General features: G+C 34.3%; 2 protein-coding genes across 3 annotated transcripts; one reads left to right on the top strand and one right to left on the bottom strand.

The window, feature by feature from the left end:
- Positions 1-3,989: 3,989 nt before the first annotated feature.
- Positions 3,990-8,597, top strand: LOC145129522 (uncharacterized). The gene is made up of 8 exons (XM_079064271.1): positions 3,990-4,320; positions 4,729-4,926; positions 5,033-5,155; positions 5,300-5,337; positions 5,430-5,568; positions 5,682-7,823; positions 7,909-8,018; positions 8,114-8,597. The coding sequence occupies exons 1-8, from the start codon at positions 4,192-4,194 to the stop codon at positions 8,343-8,345; spliced, it is 3,111 nt and encodes a 1,036-aa protein (XP_078920397.1). The 5' UTR covers positions 3,990-4,191; the 3' UTR covers positions 8,346-8,597.
- A 729-nt stretch (positions 8,598-9,326) lies between these two features.
- LOC145129101 (uncharacterized) lies at positions 9,327-13,274 on the bottom strand. Of its 2 annotated transcripts, XM_079063853.1 has the most exons (8): positions 11,445-13,273; positions 11,234-11,352; positions 11,091-11,133; positions 10,657-10,994; positions 10,272-10,584; positions 10,023-10,191; positions 9,836-9,938; positions 9,327-9,733 (listed from the first exon to the last, which is right to left on the bottom strand). In XM_079063853.1, the coding sequence occupies exons 1-8, from the start codon at positions 12,615-12,617 to the stop codon at positions 9,616-9,618; spliced, it is 2,376 nt and encodes a 791-aa protein (XP_078919979.1). In that variant the 5' UTR covers positions 12,618-13,273; the 3' UTR covers positions 9,327-9,615. The 2 variants fall into 2 exon arrangements, with proteins under 2 accessions (XP_078919979.1, XP_078919978.1); XM_079063852.1 differs by having other exon boundaries at positions 10,657-11,133; positions 11,445-13,274.
- Positions 13,275-19,355: the final 6,081 nt, after the last annotated feature.

Here is a 19,355-nt window from a genome sequence, read left to right as displayed (position 1 = left end):
TACAAATCATAAAATCGAGCATAGTACTATATTCGGGAGAAAAAAATTGGAATTTTTTTTTGCATCACTAAAATTGAATCATGGATCATAAAAGTCGAATCATGGATCATAAAAATGATCTATGCTTCAACTTTAATGATCTATTTTTTTTTCAATTTTTTTCTCTCCGATGTAGTACTATGCTCGATTTTATGATTTGTATTTTTTTTAGATTTTTTTTTCATTTTTTTAAGGTGTCATCACGAGTCCTCACTTTAAAAAAAGTCTTCACCAAATCTTGTTTCTATATATATATATATATATATATATATATATATATATATATATATATATATATATATATATATGTATATATCAAGGTTGTAAAAATCGTTCGACGTTAGCTAGTCGGTGGACTGGGGTTAAGAGATTAATCGACTAGGCGGAGACTAATCGGGGGATTAATTGGGGACCATTAATTGCTGATTTGTAAGATATAAAAAATTAAATATGACTAATATCGTATAAAAGTTCGTAAATGTCACTAATATCATAAGAAAATAGGTTAATATGATAAATACAACACTAATCATACCTCAATTAGTTTCTATTGAGATATAACTTCTTCAAAGTGTTAAAATTTCATCGGGTTCTACTGTTTCAGTCATTGTGTATGCACGGATTAATCGGTAGGCGCTCTCTAATCGGTCGAGTAGTGCCTAGGGATTAATCGGAGATTAATCGGGACCTAATCCGGATTTTTACAACACTGATATATATATATATATATATATATATATATATATATATATATATATATATATATATATATATATATATATAGGGGCGTAGGTAGTAAGGGTGAAGGTAGGTCCTAGGACCTACTTTTTTTATATATATATATGAAGTATTTATAAAAAAAAAATAAGACCCACCTTATTTGTTATAAAAGACCTACATTCGACTCTTTGAGGCTTTGACATCGTGACATCTTCCCATATCATATCCCCATATCTTTTTTTTAGATCAGAAGCCCATATCTTTTGCTCATAATCTATTAAGCTATAGCACAATCAATTGATCCATTATTTTATTTTTTATTTTTAAAAAAAAAAAAAAAAAAAAAAGAGAAATAGAATTAAGAAACGGAAAAGACGCAGACTCCCTGCGTTTGGAAATTGGAATCGATCATTCATCATCGTGACATCGTCCCTGTCCCTGTCTGCGTGCTCAGCCGTCCGGCGTCAGGCAATGTTGTCGTCGTCCTCGTCTACCCGTCCGGTGGTAGCAGCCTATCGGTAATTTTTGATCGGCCATCACTCCATCGATCAACAGTTCAACACTCAGGTTTACAAGTGTTACAACTTACATTACAATTTCACAATTCTTTGCTTTTTGTTGTTCAAAATCAAAACCCTTTGTTTGATTAATGATTGTATCTTTGTATGATTTCATGATTTATATCACATTATCACTGAATCATTGATCAGATTTCAGAATTCTTAATTTGTTTTTGTTATGTGTTAACAGTTTTGAGAATTCTTTATGTTAAGTGTTAATTATAGATTTCAGATTTTCTGAATTGTTATTGTCTATTTGATATAAAAACATTGTTTGTTCAATTGCTATTGTCTTGATTTTTATGTTATATTGTTATTGTCTTGATTTTGTGATTTGTCTATTACTCTATTTGATAACAAAAGATTGATAATGGTTATTAGTTTGATACTTTTTATAACATTCAATTTCATAATTCAATTTTCAGAATAAAGCATCAACATTCAAGAATGTTTTTGCATAAGTTTTATAAAAAGAAAGAAGATGGTGAACAACATAAGTATAAGAAGGTAGATTTAAACGCACTACCTGTTGCATTAATCTTCTTGTGTACTTGCATTAATCTTACCCGTAGCAACAGCAAGTGTGGAACGTGTATTTTTAGCAATGAAGTTAATAAAGACTGATATACGCAACAAAATGAGTGATCAATTTTTGAGTTATAGTTTAGTGTCGTATATTGAAAAAAATGTTTTAAAAGACATCGGTAATGACACAATTGTGAAAATGTTTCAAGATATAAGACCTCGTATGGTTCAATTGTGATAACTTTATTATAACTATTGAATTGATGTTTAAATATTTTAGGCATGCAACCCGACCCGCCACCACTAGTATTCTTTAATCTTTCATATTTTTTCAATTTCATTTACATAAGGAACCACGTGGTTTTTAGTTCTAGATTCGCCAATATATATATATATATATATATATATATATATATATATATATATATATATATATATATATATATGTGTGTGTGTGTGTGTGTGTGTGTGTGTCTTTTGATTAGAAACACAACTCTAACGATGATAAGTGAAGAGAGTGTATGGTAGGTTCTATGGTAGGAAACATTTGTTTTTTTGGTGTGGTACGAGTACGACGAGATAGAACCATGGTGGGGTTGCACCTACGTGCACAATCTAGATGCTTCTTGTAGAGCAAATGGAAATAAAACCTTAAAGCTTCAATTGGTTCGATGGAAAGCAACTTCAAAGTGGGGAGAAAAGTAAGTTAAAATCGTCAATTGGTTCTCATTGTTTTCTTTTTCGACGAGACTATTAGATTAAGGACATGGGTTCTAGCGAATGAAGGAAAATGAAATTAACAGTTCTTTGTATTCTTGGGGCATGAATTTCTAAAGGTACACCATATTAGATATACAGTAAAGAGTAAGCAACAAGTGATGATGACGGTGCTATGGATTTTGGTTGCTAGTTTTAGAAAGAGACCCTAATCTTTTTAATAATAACAACATTAAATTACATGAATCGTCCTTCGTGTTGGCGTAAAAAAACATTTTCAATTCTTATTTTCAAAAATTAACTCGTATTGTCCCTTGTTTGTTTTCAGTTTGCACGTTTCGTCCCTGATTAGTTTAAATTTGCACAATTCATTCTTTGTCTGATGGGTTCAATGATAGTGATGGTGGAGATGGGGTCGTCGGAAAAGCTTAAGGGGGTCGCTGATAATGTTTCACCGGTAGAAAATAAAGAATGGTTAAGAATCGAATGGGTGGGTGTGATGAGAGTAGACAATAAATGAGTGATGGGAAGTGGGGCTTTTTTCAATAAATAATAAAATAATAATAAAAAAATGGCAATATAGTCATTTCATATATGGTAGGGACGAAACATGTACGTTTTAACGATATAAGGACGATCCAGATTAATTTTTTAAAATAAAGACCTTTGGCATAAAGACCTTTGACAATTCGTTTAATTTACTCTTTTACTCTATTAATAAAAAACAGAAAGAATATTAAAAGATAATTATTTACATGCAGAGTAGTCATCTCAAATTTGGTATGGATCAAATTCAGATTGAGAAGGGATAGAAACCATAAAAAATAAGTATATGATTTTGTACCATGGATGCAAATTAATTCTTTTGGACCAAATCCAAAGAAAATGATAGTATATCATAAGGATCATTATTGCTCTTGTCTTATTTATTATTCATTAAATATGTTTTTCTAATTAGCGTGGTATTTGAGAAGGTAGCACTTAAAGGAAAATTAGATATGTTATTATTATTAGATTAAAGTTTATTACTAGATTAATTATTATGATTGAAGAGCATAAAAATCAAGTTCTTAAAATCAATAGCAAAGCATTACAGCCTAGGGAAATCTACTTAATGAAATAAACTTTTGGAAAGTAGAAAAATAAAGAGTTGGGACAAACAAATTATTGCGTCAACGATGATATTAATTGCCAAAAATGGAATTTGAACAACGTGAAGAATGGGCAACAAAAATATAGAAAGAATATATTTATAACTACCTTTTTATTTATTTCACAATAAATACAATACTATTTGAACTCCTTTTTTTTAACAAATTTTATTCCTTTATATGTTAATAATCATATCAATAATAGTATTTCACAAATTTCTATATCTGGTTTATCTGTGATCAATAATAACCAAACATTCTCTTAAATAAGAATTTACGAAGTGTAGAATTTGTCCGGGAAGTAATTATTGCAGAGGTCTATCGAAGGAAAAGACGAAGAATAAAAAATTTGGAGCAGCACTACTACTTGGGAGCCGCAACTGAAATACAGCTAACATCCTCTCTCTCCTCTCTCATGTAAAAGGGGTTTTCAATCTGAATCAGGATCAAATAATCATTAAGGATTTAAGAGAATCAGAATGAAGGAGATGATGAAGCAGAAGATGATGAATAGGTTTCACAAGCGGAATTCCTCCTCCGCTTCATCTGTTGATTTTAAATCAGGCGAAAAACTCGATTTCAAGTTCTCTAGTCTTCAAGCTCTTCAGGTCTATCTCTTTCGTTTTTCATACACACAACTGTTATCTGTTCCTCTTAGTTACTTTAGATGGATTGTCTAAGCTTCAGGAAGATATGTAAGGTTTAGCAAGTTCCGTAAAGTTAGTAGTGAAGATTTTGATGTATATCTCTGCGGTCTATTTATTTGTCGTGTTTCAGCTTTCAAAGTGGAGAAATATTTGAAACGATAAGTGCTTGATTAGGAAACATGTATTCTGTAGATAAATTTGTTATATCAATTACTCAAACCTATTTCCAGATAAAATTATATGATGACTGAAGGGAGTATGTAGTGACATGATGTCTCATGTTAGATATCAAGTAGCTATCAGTTTTAGTTGTAACCAATATTTCTTGTTTGCGCAGGATTCATTTTCACTGTTGTTTTGTATATTCAGGTACCCTCAGGATGGGATAAGCTTTCAATCTCTCTCATCTCCATAGAAACAGATAAAACCGTTGCCAAAACAGGTAAAGCATCTGTATGCAATGGAAATTGTCGATGGACAGAGACCTTGTCAGAATCCATTTGGCTCTCTCATGATGATGCTTCAAAAGAGCTTCAGCAATGCCTGTATAAGCTTCTTATTTTAAAGGTTTGATGCCTATCTTCACTCATTTCATTCATGTTTACACATGAACCATTTATTTGCTATGGTCTGGTTATATCACTACTAATCACTTGTTATTTCCTTCTGATAGGGGTCAACTAGATCTGGCATCCTTGGAGAGGCTACTGTTAATTTGTCAAGTTACATGAGTTCTGAAACTTCTCTTCCTGTTGCACTACCTCTAAAGAAGTGTGATCATGGGACAATTTTACAGGTCAGTCAAGCAGATGCTACAAAGCTTTATTTTGGAAAGATACAACACTTTTGCTGGATTTCAGTTGTGTATAGTTACTACTTTTATGTGCTTTTGTGACATTGTGCTCTCTCAGAAGGAAGAATTTGGATTCTCTGTTTGCAGGTCGCTATTCAGTGCTTAACTCCTCGACCTAATTCAAGGTTTGATCCTGAACAAGAGAATCTTCATGTTTTTTCTTCCAATCCTTACAGAGGTTGTAACTTGTTACTTGCTGCATGTTTCATGAATACAGATGGAGTGACACCAACTCTTTTGCAGACAGCAGTGATCTAGATAACATATCCGATGCACCAAATGGTTTTGACACCAAACCTATAGGAACTTCAACAAGCAATAGCATTCGGGATACATCTAATACACTTGGTAGCAGGGTATTTCTCACCTAACTCTACTAAAAGGTTTTTTGCTCTTAAACTATAGCTAGAATCATAATTTGTCCTTGACATCCTTGTGCATCTAAGGATACCTTTTGTTTGTTCAACAGGAGACAAGCTTTGCAACAGTGAGATCACATAGCAGCTTTGATTCAATGGAGGATGCTTTTGGCTCTCATAGTAATCTAAGTGATGCTGCAATCGATTTGATTGGAAAACCAGGGTCAACTACCAATACCATGGTCAATGTTTATAATTCTCCTAGTTCTGGAAAGAATCTTCTAAATCGAAGACAAGATTCTGGGAAAGTTTCACATAATATCCCGGCATCACCATTAAGAACTTTTAGATCCTCTGAATATGCTCTGGATGATGATGTGGCAACAGAAGAACTTCGTGCAGAAGCAAGAACATGGGAAAGAAATGCTAGAAAGTTAATGGTTGATCTTGAATTATCAAGGAAGGTGACTAGTGATCAAACAAGGAACCTGGAAAATGTGACTATGGAGCTTTCTGCATTACAAACAGAATGTAATGATCTGAAAAACGAAATCAAACACCTGAAAATTCTCCTAGGTGAATCAGAAGTGAAAGATAGGGATGCTGATAATCTAAAAGCTCAAGTTCAAGATAAAAACGGTATCCAAGCAGAACTTGAAGAAGAAATAAAATTTCAGAAAGATTTGAATAATAATTTGAGTATACAATTGAATAAAACTCAAGAATCAAATCTTGAGCTAGTTTCTATCCTCCAGGAACTGGAAGAACAAATAGAAAAACAGAAATTGGAGATAAATAGTCTCGATGCATCAGAACAATCAGCAGTTGATGAAGACAATGGAGAAGAGCATACAGGGGTAGAAGTCTCAAGAATCACAACAGAAGACAACTGTAGACTTGAGCTTGAACTACAGAAATTTCAGGAATCACAAGAAAAGTTGGAAAGTAGAATCCTTCATTTGGAGGAGACCCTTGAGGAAAAAAACAGAGAAATAGAACTGGAAAGAGACCTCAAGACTCAAACTTTATTGGACATTGACTCAGAATGGACAAAGAAATTAAGCTTGAAAGACAAACAAATCTTGAATTTGGAAGCAAAATTATCAGAAGCTCTTGCTGCAAAATTACCAGTTCTGAAGGAAACCGAGTCACAGACAATAGAAACTCCTGATCTCATTGAAGAAGTTAAAGCTTTAAAGGATAAGGTTCTTGAGCTTGAAAGAGATTGTAATGAGCTTACTGATGAAAATCTTGAACTCCTCTTTAAACTTAAAGAATCAAGCAAAGATCTTTCAACAAATGGTGCTTCTGAAGTGGGATACAGTGTAAAAGACATCAATGGTAAACTTGACAATTTGATTATAGAGCTAAAATCCAAGGTTGAGGATCTGAATAAACAATTATTCACCAAAACTACTGAGATTGAAGAGCTTAAATCAGACTGTTTGCTTAAGGAAGAAGAGATTCAGTCTCAATGTAATCGTCTACAAGACTTGGAGGCTCAATTGTCTGATTTGCAAATAGTCAACAGTCAGTTGGAGAAAAATTTGACCGATGCTAAAGAGTCAACTCGTTTAGAAGCAGAGCATTCAGAGTCTCAAGTTATTGAAATCAAAAGTCTGGAAAATGAAGTGGAGGATATGAAAAAACGGTGGTTGGAAGCTCAAGAAGAATGTGAGAATCTTAAAAAAGAAAATCCCAAATTACAAGCTACTACAGAGAACCTTCTGGAAGAGTGTAGTTTACTTCAAAAGTCTAATAGTGAGTTAAGACAGCAAAAATTAGAGTTGCATAATCACTGCAATGATGTGGAAGAAAAATTGAGAGAGTCAGAAGATAATTTCTTGAAGTTATCAAAGAATTTGGATGACTTAGAAGAAAATTTATCAGCAATGCTCCATGAAATCGCTTCAAAAGAGAAAATGTTTGATTCAAAACTTGAAAGTTTACATGTGCAAGTTACAGAAGAAAATTCAAATGTTGAGGTCCAATTGCAGAAAATTACGGAGTTGCAGGATGAGATTGTGGCCCTTAAGAACTCACTTAATGATGTGAAACATGAGAATGAGAGACTTGAAGCTTCATTAGAAATGATGTCTGGAGATTATGAGGAATTAAAGGAAGAGAAAACTTTGTTACTTGAGAAATCCCTTAGCATGCAGAAAGCAGTGATTGAGTTGGAGGAGATTAAACGTAAAAAGTTTGCCATGGAAGAAAAACTCTTGCGTCTTGAAAGAAATCTAACTGCTGAGGTCCATATCTCAGATTCTTTCTTCTTTTTAGTGATCGTAAGTCATGTCAAAAAGTTGACTTTTTGACTTTTTTTTTCCTCGACAGGATGTGGAAAGTGGTACAGTTGATGAGTCATCATCTAGAATCCAATCACTGGAGCTTGCTCTTGATGAGGCTTTGGAGGCGAATAAAATGTATAAAATACAGCTTAAGAGGTATGTTGTTATTATAATCATGAAATTTGGTTTTTCTAATTGATTTTTGTGAGTGATATGTATACATGGATGGTGCTGTTGTGATGAAATTTCAGTTTGTTGTCTGAGAAAGAAGCGCGTGAATCGGATATTCTGATGGAGTTGAAGGTTAAGGATGAAGGAATGAAGGAAGAACATAAGCATAATGATTCACTTAAGGCTGAGTTAAATGAACTTCAAGAACGTTACCTCAACATGAGCCTCAAATATGCAGAAGTAGAAGCTCAACGTGAAGACCTTGTCTTGAAGCTAAAGAACCTTGGTCCCACAAGGAGCTGGTTTTCGTAAAATCTTCCTTTTTTCATTCTCCACGTATTATTATTTTCATGAAATTGCATCAACAACTCATGATCATCTGTTCTATTCTATACGAGGAAGAAAACTGATTTTATTATGTCATTGATGGAAAGAACATGAGTAAATAGAAAATTGGCGAGGTAGGTGATATCATTTTTCATTTTTCTTTTTTGTTTTTGAGAGAAGAGGACCATGTGCCAGTTCAACTTAAGGTATATCTTATTGAAGATTTGTTGATCTTTACAGACCAATCTCAACCTTCCTTCAACATTGTATGCAAGTAAGATGCACATGTTTCGGAGTGTTTTTTAGTTTGGAATGAACTGTTTTGGACTAGACTTTTTTCGACACAGTTGCAACACTGGAGTGTGTCCATATAAGTATTTGTAACATGTTAACTAATGTTGGTAGGTTAAAAATGGTTAAAATGAAAAAATTATCAATTATCAATGGTTTTTCCTCGGAATATCTTTGTAATAGTTTTTATGGAATTTTCATTTAAAAAGTAGTTAGGACTTGGGAGTAGAGTATTGATTTTTTTAAAATAAGCCTTGGGTTTCAATCTTATTCATTTGTGTGAAGTTAGACGTCATTTGATTGAAGTTTTCATTTTGTAAACACTCTTGTTGGGATTGAATAAACGTACAAAGCAAATATTTAATTAAAAGTGGCCAAAACAATAAACATAACGTGTTTTGACCATTATACCATTTTATTGGTCAAAGTTAAGACACTTGTAGTTATTTGATAATTGTTGTTAATGGAAAGAGGCTTACATGGTCAAATAAACAATAAGAAAAAAAAAAAAATAGATAAGATATGAATGACCTTGAGTATAACTTCACAACTCTTGCAATACAAGTAATTGATATTTTGATAACAATCAAATTGTGTGATGTATGATTGCTATATCTCAACCACTACGATAGCGACACCAAACACCAAATGCATAAGAAAATAGAACTGGAAACATACTAGAAAACAGAAAAAATATTCCTGTTGAATTTTATTTACTTGACACCGACGAATCAAAACGCGCCAACTGTCCTTGAGTTTTTTACAAATGCATAGAATCCAACATGTAATAAATTACAAAGAAAAAAAATCAACACTTTACATACGAGAGAGAGAGAGAGAGAGAGAGAGAGAGAGAGAGAGAACACGAAGAAGAACATGAAAAAACCTACTTCAATTCAAGTAGAGTAGATGATCCAAATCTTCTTCTTCTTTCTTCTTCTTGGGTCAGTTTTATAAATGTTTTTTAGAGTATGGAGTAAGCTCGGATTACCTCAACAATGGGTGCCCGGCACAAGGGACATTTCCCTCCTCCTCGTACCAACTCATTTGCACACTTGGAACACGTGCACATATGTCCACATCTATATATAACACAATCACTTTATCCACTCATAATAAAAGTATTTAACTGTTTCTTTTTTTTACTTGATACAAAAAAAATGACTTAACCAATGTAATAGTACCTGTACAGTAGTGAATCAATTTGGCTATCGCAACAAACACAGCAAGTTCCCTTTTTCACATGGACCCATTTCGACCCATCTTCAGAACTCCCTCCATCAACACCTACAAAAAAAGATTTTCCTTATTTTTTTATCTTACACTTTCATTACATAACAATAATATTAATAATTAATAAAGTTTGTGTACCTTGCTGCCCGCCTCCTGACCGATTCAAAGCAGCAGACACTTCCTGCCTGACCGAACGTTGCAACTCAAGTTGCATATCCATGCAAGCCTCCAGCATCCTCTGCATGTGACTCATACCTTGTTGCAATCTCGCCATGTCAGCTCTCAAATCATTAATCATCTCCCATTCCTATATATGTAACAAAAAATATATACTTTAATTAAAAAGTGAGATGAAAGATATAAATCACAATTCACAAAAATGCTTACGAGTTCAGAGCGGTGGATGCTGTGGCGGGACCAATTAGAATGATTCAAATCATGGTGGTGCCAAACCGGTACTGGCGGTGGTGCTGGCGGTGGTGGTCTGCTACCAATGGTGGCGGCGGTGGCTTCATTTTGGTTTTCACCGTCTTCATCTCTAAGACCAAGACCACCCTGTTGTTGTTCACCTACTTCTGGTGACATGTTTCTGTGAAGATCCCAATCAATTGGTGCTCGGCTTTGCCTTTCCACATATGACTGAATCAAATGGTCTAAACTTTCCCGAAAACCACTTCGAAGAAGATTAGAAACACTTCTCCTATATTTAATAAAAAAAACAATTTGTTATTTAAATTGTTCAAATGTTGAAAAGAAGGTTTATACTAATTACCTGCTTAAAAGTTCTCTTAATTCCATACTGTACACATTATCATCTTCAGGTGCGTGAAATCTGTTGGCTCTTCTAACAGGAACTGTACGCCTAGTTCTTGGAATATCAGAAGCCCCTTCATTTGTTCCTTGATTACCTGAATTGTTTTCTTGAAAATTTTGATTATTGTCATTAGTGACACCTTGGTTATCCCAATCTTGACCTTCACCTTCATGGATGTTTGTTTGTTGATTTGTGGTTTGGAGTAGAGCTGCTGCAACACTTATACTTTCCAGATTCTGATTTGAAACTTGATGAATGTTGGTTTCTTGAATTTGAGTCTGTTCATGTTCAATCTCCTGTTGAGTGTTGTTTGCAATTGCATCACTACTTATAAAATCAGTGGTGTTACTGTTAGTGTTATCGTTAGATGAATTTTCAGATTGGCTGCTTACTTGCCCTCGAACAATGTGTTCTAGTCTTGATCGAAACCCTTCCCTAATTATAAAAAAAACAAAAATTATATTTATATATATATATATATATATATATATATGGTATCAAATAATCATAATTCAAAGAGTTCTTTAAAATGTACCTCAGACCAGAGACAGTGTGGCGTTGTCTGAGCTGGACCAACTCACTTGCTGCCATTGATGGAAGCCTCTCCTCCTCCACAGGCCTCTCATTTCTCAAAAATCTCCCTCTTAGTAGTGACTGAAATCATCAACACAATCTCAATTTTCAATACAACAAAAAGTAAAAAGTATAAAAAAAAAAGTGGACTAAAAAAACTGTCATAAAGTGACCTGAATTCGGTTGCGATGAGCAAAATCAGAAACAGCACGATACTCTGTTAAACCCTCAAGTTCTCTCTGTCTTTCCCTTTCTACCCTCACAAGTAAATCAAGTAAAGCTTGTCTTCCACGCAACCTCAACATGTCTCTTCTGATATGCTCTGGTTGACCTTCATCATGGTCAACAACAGTCTCACGACTAGCTACTTGTTGTTGTTGCTCTTGTTCTTCCCTATGGCTGCCACGTGGACGTGGGCCCCTCTGTTGACTAGTCATCTGGACCCACTCACGCACGATCCTCACCCTTTCACGCTCAGTTTCACCAAGCCACTCTGCTCTTACACCATTAGATGCATTATGATCAGTGACACCTGTCTCCCTCCATCCCTGAACTATATGCCTCACTCTTTCTCTTTCTCTTTCTCTTTCGTTGTCTCCTAAATCAGGAGACTGTTCACGGCTTGAAGTTTCAGTTTCTTGAAGGTCGTTTTGAGCTTCCATTTGATCATTAGACCAAGCTCTGTAATCATTCTCACTTTCAGTTACATCTTCTTCCAAACTTCCTTGATGTTCACTTGCTTCTTGACCTTCTGACATGTTGGTAATGGTATTGGAGTCCACACTTGCATGTTGCCTGAGTCTTTCTCTTACTCTTTCACGAGCACGATTTAGAACATGTTCATCTTCCAATTCTCTCCACATTTGGAGAATAGAGGAAGCTTGGGTGCTTGGTCTTTCAATGTTGCCTTGTCTCCTTGACGTAGGAGATTGAGATTCACTTAAGAAGGAGGAATCAAGCATGGAAACTGTATGCAAACCTGCAAGTGCCATTAATTCAGACTCACGGTTTCTCCTTTCTATTGTGGTGATCATCTCTTGTGCTTGTCTTGCAGCCCATCTGCTTAAGATCCGTGATTGTCGTCTTCTAGCAGCAGAAGTTTCAGCCAGATCATCGCCTTCAAGATCTGACCTTCTTCTTCTTCTCACTAGCTGATCACCACCTTCGCTTTCATCATCGTCCCCATGAGGAGAGCTGCATGATGCGAATGACATACAATCATCCAAATGCCCTCTCATCAGTTCTTCCAATCCCCTCTCGAAATCAGAACCGTCGTTCTCAAAATCTGAACAGGCATCGGTGGTGCTTTCAGGCTTCTGTAGCAGTTGTGGTCGAACATCAGTCATCTTCTCACTAACCCTACCCACCTCAATTCACCAACAAGCACCCACTAGGAAAAAATTCACCGATCGTTTGTAAACACAATCAAACCATATCCTCTCCTCGAGATCAACGATTGATCCGATTTACGAAACGCAATTCAGTCAGATTAATAACACCAGATCAAAATTGTGTTTTTCATCGTCAATGAGACGACTCAATAGGAAATTCAAAGAAATGAAATCGAGATCCACCATAATTCAAACAAGGTAAAAAGAAAACGAACTATGAAACAATAACCTATGAATCAATCAATAAACTTACAGCAAAATCCAAACTACAGATTGAGAAAGAGGAAAAGACGTACCTCTGAAGCTATGAGTGCGCTTTTTTTTTCAATATATTAGTTAGTGTGTGCGGGAAAAAACACAACCCTAAAATTCTGTTGGACCAGAGAAAAGGAATTTCGACTCGATTAAGAGGAACCCCACGACAGATTCAGAGCAAAAAGTAATAGTTTTTGCAAAGATTAAATAAATAAATAACAGGGAGAGAATTTTGGGTTTACATAATCTTGTTTCCGAGTGAGTGATTGTTTTTGTTTTTTGGTTTTTGGTTTTGGGATGAACTAAAAACCTAAACCCGATCTTTGTGCATCAGAATTGCTGAATTGACAACCTAATCCGGATGACCCACTATTACTTGTAATTTATGCATAATTCATGACACATTCAATAGGATGATTAGCAAAAACATTTAGGGGATATTATTTCACACAACGACCATATAAATTTTGCCAGCTCAATAGATTTTTTAAGGCACAAATCCAACAAAAAAAAAAATTAAAATTTTCATAAAAGTTAGATTTAAAAAAATATATTCAATTTTCATATTAAATCACGTTCCAGCTTATGAATAGTGTCAATGATTAAGCTGTCGGTTTTAGTGGTTTAGATGTGACTTCGGATGGTTTGGAGTCGGCTTGAATTCAGAGCACCGCCATCATCTTCAAATGAGAATTATGTTATCTTCCTATAATCGAGTGCTTTGCAGTGGATTACGCCTTCCATCCATGTGTTTTCCCACTGTCGCCTTCGCCAATATGTTTTTTCCACATCTTGGTTTATGTCTTTACTTCATCTACATCATACTTGTGGTGAAAGATTGTTTTTACTCGGTTTACATACTCACTGCCCTTTCCTATCTTGCCCTAAATTGAAAGCGCTACTCACTTCCTCGGATTTGCCTCTTCTCCGTCTTTTCCACTGTTGACCTGGTTGTCTTTCCCCGATTGAAGTTATTTGCAACAGTCATCTTCAACCCACATCCTTCAATGCATTTTTAAACCTTCAACGACCTAGCAACGTTGTGTTATTCAACGACCTGTGCACCTATTTTTTTTTCCAACTGCGATTACAAATATGTGCACACAAAAAATAACATAACAAAAGGTCGCCAAAGGGTTGGTGCTTCTATTACTCACGCTAGTAAGTTTATGGTGGCTTTGTGCAAACTATTGATTAGTTCAAATTGAAGGTTCGCTTGATCGGATACAAACAAGTATAACCACAAAGAAAGATGATAGAAAAATAAAAAAGCAAAAGAACAAAGATTATCACAAACATAGTTTTTCACTAAGAAAAGTATTTCACAAAGAAAACGGTGCACAAAGCGGTTACAAAGACGATCACACAGATGCATTAGGGTTTGGCCCTAATGCATGACTATATACGATTACAATAAACGAAATCCTTTTATTTGAGGGGTGTAATCTAATCTACGTATAGTCTGATCCTAATCACTAAGATTGCGGATAAGATATCTATTCTATAAATACAAAACTATCTATAATTACAAAGTGTCTAACCGACTAATATACAAAAGTATCGGACTATTATACATAAGATCACGATGTCGGTGATACTATGTAGACGTTGGCGCTGACGTTGACGTTGGTGCTTATGTTGATGTTGGCGTTGGTGCAGACTCTGGTGGGCAGCATGTGAATAATGTTTGACTCATCAGATCATAAGGTGTGACCTTAGAATCTCCCCCTATTTGATGATTTCAAAACTAAAAATTTTGCTTTTAGATGCATAATTGAGCTCCCCTCCCCTTGAGAAAATGAATGCTTTTGAGACACTTTGAAAACTTTTGTCTATAGCCCCCCCCCCCCCCCCCTGAGAATGTGTATGGATCTCCCCCTTTTTGGCATCAACAATATATCCAAGAGATATAGAGTCATCGTAGAATGAAGGTATTAGCAAGACACAAGTACAATCTCCCCATTTATCAGCAATATATCCTAGGAATGTCGAGATTTATTGACTTATGTCACTAACATGTTTAATCTCTATCATGGTCATCCAACATTCATGACTGGTTTGCCGAGGATCATAAATTTAGATTATAATTCCACCATACAATTAACAAATGGTCTCTGGCCCAAGTTACGTTTGAGTTATTGTGAATACCATGCCACCTTGAATATAATGGAACTAACTTGTTGGTTGCATGCATTATCCCACGTCAGCAAATTATAACAAAAGGTGTGTTTATTTACGGGTAGCATGTGATTTACATTTATAAAAATGAGTTTTTGTTTTATTTTAGTTAAAACATTTTAACCTTTGGAAATCATTAATTTTAAATCACATTTTATAACTTTTTATAGAAAGCTCGAGTTTCAAATTTTAAACAGTTAAAATAAGAAGCAATACAACAATGTGCATATAACAATATCACGAGCCTCGATCCTATACGTCTCCATATGAGCCATCAAAGGAGATATAAGTTGTAATATGGACAAAGTAAGGACACTTCAAAGCTCCCACCTGATCAACACCAACTTTTGATGCCACCTCGAAGTACATTAGACTTTAAACTCCTAAATCCTTCTCTTGGTTTTCGGTCTTCAATAAATTACAACTTTTCTATTAGAGAACTTATTCGTACACAACAGTTTTTCTTCGTACATAATAATTTTGTGCTTTAAAATTTTGTATTGTACAACTTTATCAAGCATAAATTATTGTGTATGGAGAAAAATTGTTGTGTACTTAATCACTTCCCTTTCTATTATAATACAAATTTCTGAACTAAATTACTACAAATTAAAGGGAAATTACATATTACAAACAAAAAAATAAATTACATAAAGGTCACAAATACCAAAAGCACAACCAAACATATAACATGTAGGTTAATTCAATGTTCGGTGTATTGGATCCATACAATTCAAAACAAGCAATTATTTTGAATTTGGATTAAAACTGTTGGATTAGGTGTCTAAGCTCATAATTATAATTGGTATAAACTTGAATTGATAATAGCACAGTCCTTTTGGGTTGCCCTCAAACCTATCAAGTGGACATGATTATTCTTGGAGAGAGAGAATGATTTATTATGTGATTGATAAATTGAAATAAATAATTTGTTAATATATTATAAAAATAATATATTAATTGGAAATATTAATATTTAATTAATATTTAATCAGAAATTAGCTGGAATTAATTTGGTGATTAAAATAATTAATTGAAAGTGTAGGGACTGAAGTGCAATTGTTTAATAGTTGAGCAAAAGGCATTCTAGAACCCTCCATGAGCTATGGACGATTTTTGAGAAGCATTTAGGGTTTCTAGAATTATCCATGTGGATAATTAGGAAGCTGAATAATTACCCGGTTCAAGATAATATTATTATATTGGGTTTGGGTTTATCTAGAGTTTTCTGACTGCACTATAAATAGGCCCCTAGGTATGACATCCCGAAATTTATGGCTAATATTGTAAACGGCCAATTCACCGCGAATCTCGTTGTAACTTGACTTATTGAGTTTTAGTGCATCTTAAATAAAATAAATAAGTTCATTTAGACTATTATGAAATATCATATGATATCATACTTTCAAATGTAAAAAATAACAACTGAATTAAACCGCTCAAACTGCAACACCGATTAATGCGTCTGAAAAACTAAAATTTTGCATTAAGCAGTTTTGAGCAAAGAAAACATTAAAATATTTTAGTACATGTTCCCCTGTTTCCGAAAATATAAAGAACGTACAAAACAGAGTTCGTATGCAAAAGATACGACAGTTTTAAGAAAACAGACATTAAAACATTGTTTTTCTTTAATCGTGTAAAACCGAATCGATCCGTTGAGACACCTACGCATTGTCGATGGAATTTTTGAGAACGTTTTTTAAATCATACTATAATGTATTATTTAATTCCATACTCGAAATATTTTTAACGAAAATCTTTACAAAAGTCGCGAAAAAAACGGACTTTACGACTATTTAGACGCGAAACTTAGAATGTGATTTCCCGGAGTTCCGTAACTCCAAAAATTAATATGTTTGATGTTCCGGAATCCTAGAACTATATCTTATCTAATGGAACTTTTGAAAAAAAAAATCTCGATGCACGAATCCCGATACACCAAAATAACCTAGGTTTTGGGTATTTAAGGAGGGCATGCACTATGTGGGACCCACTAGGATTGGGAGGAGCAAATTTTCAGCCATTTCTTTCCCTTATGTCCATGACCACGTGACCCTTCTCCTTTCCTCTCTCTCTTGCTTGCACACAACAACAACACCTTCTTTTGTTGTTGTGTGCTGCTCAGTAACCTTCCCCACCCTCCCCTTCATCAGAATATGCCGAAGGAAGCAAGGAAAACGAAGGCAGTCAAGGACTGCCACCTCGTCACAACCCTTCTACCACCTCGCCGGAACCTACTACCGGCTGCCACCACCACCGCCACCTGCTTAAATCTCGACGGTTCATTTTGGAAACTACACATCTCGGATTCTCGCATCAAAGCTCGAAACAGATCGGCAAACACACGTTAAGGTGAGTGTTACGGCCCCACTTTTACATTTTTTTTTTGGGAGGGGAATACATGTACTATTTGTACTATATATATATATATATATATATATATATATATATATATATATATATATATATATATATATATATATAGGGGTAGGATCAAATGAGAACACCAAAAAGGTTGAGAACGCGAGAACAAAGTATATTCATTTGCGATTCTATGTATTCATTTGTGGAGAAACGATAAATTTTTACGCCTTTAATTTCAATTGAAGAGAAAAAGCATATTCATTTTGATTGTGCGTAAAAATTTATCATTTCTCCACAAATGAATACATGGAATCACAAATGAATATACTTGTTCTCGCGTTCTCAACCTTTTAGGTGTTCTCATTTGATCCTTTCCCTATGTGTGTGTGCGTGTGTGTGTGTGCTTAATGCTTTATTTATACAAACAACATCATCATTTTTATGCAATATAAGTCATACAAAAGTATTATTTACTACTCTACTACTTACGGTATGGGGAATCTGGTTTGAAGGGTCGCTTGGGTTGTTGGATGTCAGAACAACTTAATTGTTAATGTTTCATGTCTGACCCTCGTCTGTACATGGTAGTACGGGTACTAAGTAATATTTATCATACAAAATACACATAAAATATCATTATTTTGTGTAAACACATTACTAGTTTGTGAAATACTTGTTTAAACGCTTATATGTTATAAGTAAACTGTCACACCCCCAAACCAAGGATGGCGGAAACGTCCGGGGGTGGAGGACTTCATGTATAGTATCATAACAGCAATTGTAATAGTAATTCAAGCAAACACAACCAACATATATATAATTGAAAAAAAATTACATCATTGTATGAATTACAGGTTTACAAATCAATTACAACATGTTGATAAAATATGAAATAGTAGACGCCTTAGCGTCCCATCCTCAAAAGCACTTGATTACCTGTTTAATGATTTCCTGAGAATACAAGTTGTTTGAAAAAGTGTCAACACAAAGGTTGGTGAGTTCATAAGCTTTTGTTTGGTATTATTAAAAGCCTTTCGTTTGTAAAAGTAGTATTTGTGTTAGAAAAATCCAATATTTTCCTTAATGTGTAAATGTAGTCTTAAAACCCAAAGACCGAAATGTACAAGTAATTTGTCATATTTATAGTAAAACAATGCAAGTTTAAATCGACATAAACTCGTTAAATTTTAATGAAGTTCCCGTAAATTCCAATGTTTTTTAATACTTTATGTGAGTTTATTATAACCATACTATGACCAAGGTTGCCTAAAACGACGTTCTTCAGGCGTCGGAAATGTTATGACATTTGTCACCCCAGACCTATCGGTCTAACTGTTGCATGCAGTTTAGGTGTGGGTTTGTCAAACCCAATATAGATCTATACACAAGTATCACGCTCTCCCTCAAGGAGACTCTAGTTACAATACAGGACTTAATGGTAATTTGAAGTAAATGTCTCACAAAGTCATTAACGGAATTACGTGTTATGAAAATTTGGTACCGTATGGCCGTACCTTGCTTAATGAAAATATCCTTTGTATAAATGTACCCTTTTTAAATGTATGTGTTATGTAATGTATCATAAACTATACCTATTATAGTTTATCAACCAAGGGTAGTACGTGGTAATGTATGCAAACTATATTCAAAATAGTTTATTTAATGTTTGAATGTATCGTTTGTACTTTGATTATAATCACTTGTTATTCTTTATATTTTATATGACCAAATCCATTTGTAAACTGATGTGTGTCTAAATATTAAGATAAAATGTCATATATTGCAGTAACATATAATCACATAAAGATATACACCTTGCTCAACATGTTACAAGGTGAAATGAAATTAACAGCAACTTTTCGTTAAAAACAGTTTCTGTTACCGTTCTTAGAA

Source organism: Lactuca virosa, chromosome 8 (genome assembly GCF_052849685.1).
Source record: "Lactuca virosa cultivar CGN04683 chromosome 8, Lactuca_virosa_CGN04683_v6, whole genome shotgun sequence".
In the NCBI taxonomy this organism is placed as follows: domain Eukaryota; kingdom Viridiplantae; phylum Streptophyta; class Magnoliopsida; order Asterales; family Asteraceae; genus Lactuca; species Lactuca virosa.
The sequence above is the reverse complement of the archived record's forward strand: the minus strand, read 5'-3'. Positions and strand labels throughout refer to the sequence as shown.